The sequence below is a fragment of the Phaseolus vulgaris genome, chromosome 4, assembly GCF_000499845.2.
Source record: "Phaseolus vulgaris cultivar G19833 chromosome 4, P. vulgaris v2.0, whole genome shotgun sequence".
In the NCBI taxonomy this organism is placed as follows: Eukaryota; Viridiplantae; Streptophyta; class Magnoliopsida; order Fabales; family Fabaceae; genus Phaseolus; species Phaseolus vulgaris.
This window is the reverse complement of record NC_023756.2, coordinates 21,482,249-21,488,355: the sequence shown is the minus strand read 5'-3', so window position 1 is coordinate 21,488,355 and position 6,107 is coordinate 21,482,249. Positions and strand designations below refer to the sequence as shown.

General features: G+C 53.9%; 1 protein-coding gene across 1 annotated transcript; it reads right to left on the bottom strand.

The window, feature by feature from the left end:
* Positions 1 to 477, bottom strand: LOC137838467 (uncharacterized). The gene has a single exon (XM_068647712.1). The coding sequence runs from the start codon at positions 475 to 477 to the stop codon at positions 1 to 3; it is 477 nt and encodes a 158-aa protein (XP_068503813.1).
* Between the last annotated feature and the right edge of the window lie 5,630 nt (positions 478 to 6,107).

Genomic DNA, 6,107 nt, shown 5'->3' with positions numbered 1-6,107 from the left:
CTAGACATATTCTAGGTATGCGGCCATCTGGAGGTCTTTAGCTTGGTACTCCCCCGTGACTTGTCTTGTGACCAATAAAGAGTCACTCTTTGCCAGCAACCCCTTCGCTCCCATCTCCTTGGCCAACAACATTCCAGCGATCAGGGCCTCATACTCTGCTTGGTTGTTACTGGCCTTGAAAGTAAACCGTAGGGCCTGTTCAATCAGCAACCTATATGGTCCTTCCAAGATGACACCAGCCCCGTTACCATGTTGGTTTGAGGAACCATCTACAGAGAACACCCATTTGAAACCTGCTCCTTCTTGGTGCGTGGCTGCTGAGGAGAGCTCTACTACAAAGTCAACGTAAACCTGGCCCTTAATGGGGCCTCTAAGCTCATACTGTATGTCAAATTCAGACAGTTCCATCGCCCACCGCACCATTCTACCTACCACATCTGGCTTTTGTAAGACCTTGCGAATTGGGAGGTCCGTCATCACTATCACGATGAAGCTCTGAAAGTAGTGGCAAAGTCTTCGCGCTGAGAATACTACTGTTCCGTCCGGTTGGCCTGGGACGTCTTCGTGCGCGACCTCAACCGTCAGCTAGGGACTCCTTCCCACTGGTTACCTGTGGATTCCTGCAAAGAAGGACAAAAAGGGCGCCCTAGCGGCCGTTTGCACTCCGACGCTCAAGTCAGCCGACAAGAAACACCAAAACTCTGCACCTCCGTATCGGAACACCGTGGATGGTGCTCTGAAGGTGGTAAAAAGAACTGTGTATTGTGTATATTTTCTCGCTCTGGCAAACAACCTTTCCCTAGTCCCTTGTGCGTAGCCTCAAGACTTCGAGCAAGCAACTAGAGTATATTCTGGGAAAATTTGCCAAAACCTCGAACCCCGTTCCCAACATTCAAAGCGCTATTTAAGCTCTTCCCGTATTCAAAGCGCCTTAAAGCGCATTTAATTATAAAATGCTCAGCGCATTTAAGACGTTCGAAACGTTCGGGAGCATTTATAGTACCTTAAACGCTCGAAACGGAAAATGTATTAAATAACCTTAATTACCTTACACCTGACAACGTGGCGTTTCCATCCTGACTTGGCTGATGTACACGTGGAGGGCCTCACAGCACCGTTACCCTATCTGAGGGTGTTTCCTCGCGTGAGTCCTCCTACCTGGGAGTGCAACTGCGCAAGGGGTGACTTTTTGGGTGCCAACTCATGCCCCCAAGCCTCTAGTCACTCACTGTGAGAGCGTATCTACCTTCCTCTCGTGCCCTGTGCCTGGCTGCCCCCGGGCATGACTCCTCTCCTGGGTCGTATCTATCCCAAGGGCGTTTCTGGACGGCAGGGGCACTTCACGAGGCAGGTTGCTCTATACTGGCGCTATTTCTATGGCCTTGAAGCCACCTTTCTCTTCTCTTCATCACTGTTCCCTGGTTATCCGGGGTTTGGGGCCTTCCCACGGTGTCGCCCCCTCCATGGTCTTTCCTACCCATGGGTATCGGGGAGCAGCGCTGTGGTCACCTTGCTCTTGTGTCATTCCACCTTGGCGACACCCTGCTAGGCGACGCCTTATCTTGGCGACGCCCTGCTAGGCGATGCCTTACCTTGGCGACGCTTTCTCTTGGCGACGCTTCCTCTTGGCGATGCCTGCACTTGGCGTCGCCCCCACCTGCCCTTCCGTGCTTCCGCTCTCCACACCCTTCGACCCCCAAAGGTACGGTTTTTCCTCTCCTTGACGATTTCCTTTACTGCATGAACTGCCTGGGACTGTTTATGTTACTGCATTTCTTTGGATGTCGTTCTTGTGCTTCTTCGTCCCTCTCGTTCCTCTTTTCTCTCGTGTGGGTAGGGTTCACCTAGGATTCCTCCATTTTTTCCCCTTTTCTCCTCCAAACCCTTTTTCTCTGAACCCTTTCTTTTCTCTTTTGCTCTTCAGCTCTTGCATCAATGGCGAAAACTAAGACCACCGCGCCTCCTCCGCTCCCTAGGTCTTACTATAAAGGTGAGTATGACTGGGCCCCCGACGATCTCCTCGACGAATGCTCCACCCTAAACTCCGTTGATGACGTGGAGGCCCACAGGGGGGACCCCGCGCTTTACAACTTCAACGCCTTCCATAAAACTCACGACTCCCACGTCTTGGTATGCCGGGTGAAACCTGGGGTACCCGTTTGTGTGGACTCAAGGGACACTGGGGGAAGCCCCTTCTTCTTCCTTTACCAAATGGTACTCAAAAGAGTGGGCCTGCGTCTACCTCTCACTCCCTTCGAGAGGGAGCTGCTCACTGAGATCAACACCGCCCCCGCCCAGCTCCACCCCAACAGCTGGGCTTTCGTAAGGGGGTTTCAAATTCTCTGCGGATATCTGGGTGTCCCCTCTTCCGTGGACGTTTTTCTTCATTTTTTCGAGGTAAAGAAACAGGGGAAGAGCCTATGGATGAGCTTCTCTGGTGTCGTCGGGTGCATCATCCTCACGCTCTTCCAAAATTCGTTCAAAGGGTGGAAAGGGAAGTTTTTCAAAGTACGTGCGACCAAGTACGATCCTACCGCCCTAGAAGGCTTTCCTCTATACTGGACGGACAAGCCCATAATAATGAAGGCCCTGGCTTTGGACCAACTTGCTCCCGTTGATCGGGACGTGTGCAAAGCCTTGGCGGGGCTTGGGGTAGTCTTTGATACTGCCAAGCTCATCGCCAATGAGTTTAACGCCCACGGACTCTCCACTTACTTCGGTATCTGCCCCTGCTTGTTTATACTGCATGAGTTGTCGTGGTTATACGAACTCGCTTGCTCCGCTTGAAACCCTATGGTTATCTGCATGCGTTTGGCTATAAATCCTCCCATTCTGCTATATCTGAATTGGTCTTTGCTCTGTTATTCTCGCTGCTGCAGGTTCAGTGATGACTTCGTCGAGGCGACTCGCCCTTGCCAAATTCCTGAAGAAGGCAAGATCAGCCAAAGAGGGTGGAGACGCGGTCGCCCCTGCCGACTCCTCCTCCGTCCACCTCTCCTTCTCCCATTGCCGCGGTACCATTGGCCATGGCGTCGACTCCTGCCCCGGCACGCCCCAACAAAGGGAAGAGGGTGCTGGTGGTAGATTCTGACAGTGAAGATTCGGGCGTCGCCTTGGTTTCCAATAAGAAGAGGGCTACGGGCGTCCCTGTCTTGACAGTCGCGTCTCCCGGTGGTGGGAGTTCTCTCAGGGACGATCCTCCAAGTGCCACATCACCTTCACCTCCACCAGCCCACGAGGAACGAGAGGAAAGGATTGATTCGATTCCCCCGCTCTCGCCGTTACCGCTTCGTGACGCGGCTGAGGCCTCGGGCTCTGCCCCTCCTGCATCAGTTCCAGCTTCGACTTCTCGCAAGCCCCGAATTCCACGCCCCATCCATAGGGAGTTGACGCAGGGTTTCACTGAAGGGATGTCGCCAACTGATCCTCGCAAGGGGGGAGGCATGCCTTATTATATGGGGGCATTCCTGGCGGTGGCACTCAAGTGGCGCACCCAGGCCCGAAGCGCTATCAAGGGGAGGGAGGCTCTCCGCAAACTGAGACAAGAAGTGGGAGCGTTGAAGGAGGAGAAACAAAACTGGGGGCTCAAGGAGGAAGCTTCCCAATCCTTGCTAAAACTGGCCCACGAGGGCAGGGAGGGGGCCGAGGCGTACGCGCGCGAACTTGAACAGGCGCATGTCGATCAGCTGGCCCAGCTCACTTCCTACCAAATCCAAAGCATTGGCCTCCAAGAGGCGGCTCTTGCCTCCGAAGTACAGCGGAAAAAACTTGAAGAACTGGACGCTGCTTGGAGGCAGAAGTTAGGTGAAAGAGAGGACGCCTTGGCTGCGAAGGTCGAAGCCTTGAGCCTTCTCCAAGCCGAGGCTAACAAGCTCCGCGTGGAGAAAGAGTTCCTGGAGAAACAGTTGATATCCAAGGACTCTAGGGTTGCGGAACTAGAAGGGGAGGTCCAAGAACTGACTGGGGAGATGGCGGGCGCGTTTGAAGAGGGCTTCCAAGAGGCTCTGACTCAGGCGTCCTGCGAGAACCCTGACGTCAATATTTCAAACTGCGACCCCACACACCATGTCGTCGACGGGAAGGTCGTGCCCCTCAACTTGGATGACTGAATCGCTGTCTCTCACCCGCCACCTTTACCTTTCGAGCTTTATAGTTGTTTTTGCCACTCTGTGATAAACTTGTAACTCCCTTGCACTTTCTATCAGAACTTTGGATTTTGCATGACAAATTTACACTCGTCTTTCATTTTCACATGCTTCGATTACTTTGCCCCTATCGTGTTTGTTCGTAACTTGTTCTCCACCTTCGTATCAATGAGGCCTTTGCCTCGTGAAAGCGTCAGTGGCTTTGCCATTGCTGCAACGCAAAAGTTGAGACCTACTCCAGGCCTCAAACGCTCGGGATAAGGCCACGCATCAATGCCTACGCCCACAGAGAGGCTTACCTAACGGCGCCGTATCGTCCGTGGGGTGTCTCAAACCCCTAGGCGGCTGTCCCCTGATTCTCGGTGCCCGGCGCCCACGCCTGAGGAGAGGCCTGCTACAGCAGCGTCGTATCGTCCTTAGGGTGTCTAGAAACCCCCGGCGCTGGGAAAGCTCAAAGCCCTCCAGGGGTCGCTCCCTCCACGATCTTTCCTCCCCATGGGTATCGGGGAACGACCCTGCCAGCAATTCACTCAGCATTTAGCGATCTCGTCTCCCTCCGCAGTCTTTCCTACCTGCGGGTATCGGGGAGGCGACGCCGCTAGTGATTAGCTTTAACTCCTTCTATTTCATCTCCCTCCACAGTCTTTCCTACCTGTGGGTATCGGGGAGGTGAAGCTGCTGATACTTGTATTGACGACGCCTTTACACGTTTCACAATGGTAATACCTTCTACTTTGGCTACGCTTTCTCTCGGCGACGCCCTCTTGTATTGGCGACGCCTTCGATGTCTCATGGTGGCAACGCCATCTACGCCTTCCACTGGCGACGCCTAGGGCGCCTCGTGCCGGCGACGCTCGGGGCGGCCAAACCGTTGACTTTACCTCGACGTCGACTTTGACTTTGGCTCAGGTCGTCGCCCGGGGTGGCGAGGGACTCCAGGTCTCGCCGTGCCATCCACGTGGCGCTTTTCGTATGGCTGATGGGACGTTCCCTCACTTGACTGGGTCCTGACACCTCCTGAGCCTCTGACCCATTCTCGACGGCGTGTCGTACCCCTGAGCATTCTGTCGATACGACGTTTTCTGAGTGTTAACCAGTGGTGCCAGGACCATCCTCCCATTCTCTGCCACGTGGCTTAGTTGCATGGTTTACCCATTCGCGTCGTTTGGCGCTCTAACCGTAACATTTAATTCTTCAAAATCTTGAAACTGCCTTCATCGTCTTTGTGCTTTCGTAACCTACTTACACCATCTTCCTCCTCTCAAAGAGTCACTCTGGTGTCTTCTCTAACCAACGTACTACCCCGCCTTTCCAGCGAACCATCCTCTTTCGACCCTCCAACTCTCTTTCCGACACTGTTCCGTCATGTCTTCTCGTATTCCTTCCCCCAGGGTTAACCATAAAGATCTGTATCCCTGGGCTTCAAGCGAGCTTCTGGACGAGTGCTCGTGCCTTCTTTCCACCCTGGCCATCAGGAAACACAAAGGAGAGTCGTGCTCTTATAATCACCGTGCCTTCGCGAGGAGGCATGACGATGACATCACCGTGCTCCCTTGTACCCTGGGGGAGCCGGTGTGTGGGGACGAACGCACCAACGACGAGATTCCTTTCTTTTACTTCTATCAGGTGGTATTCCAAAGCGTTGGCGTACGTCTGCCCTTCTCCAGGTTCGAGAGGGAACTTCTGACGGAGATCAACGCTGCACCAGCCCAGCTGTACCCCAACAACTAGGCTTTTGTTAAGGCCTTTGACGTACTGTTCGGGTTCCTAGGGTGTGCACCCTCGGTTGATATCTTTCTTCACTTCTTCGAGGTGAAACGTCAAAGGAGCAACCTCTGGGTGACCCTCAGCAGCGTTCCTGGTAGGGTTCTCCTGACTCCCTTCCAAAGCTCCTTCACGGGGTGGAAGGGTAGGTTTCTCAAGATCTGCTGTTCTGATATCGTGCCTTCCGCCCTGGATGGG

What these genes read in the sequence shown, in the direction of transcription:
- LOC137838467 (XM_068647712.1), bottom strand. Translation starts at nt 477, where the DNA reads ATGACGGACCTCCCAATTCGCAAGGTCTTACAAAAGCCAGATGTGGTA.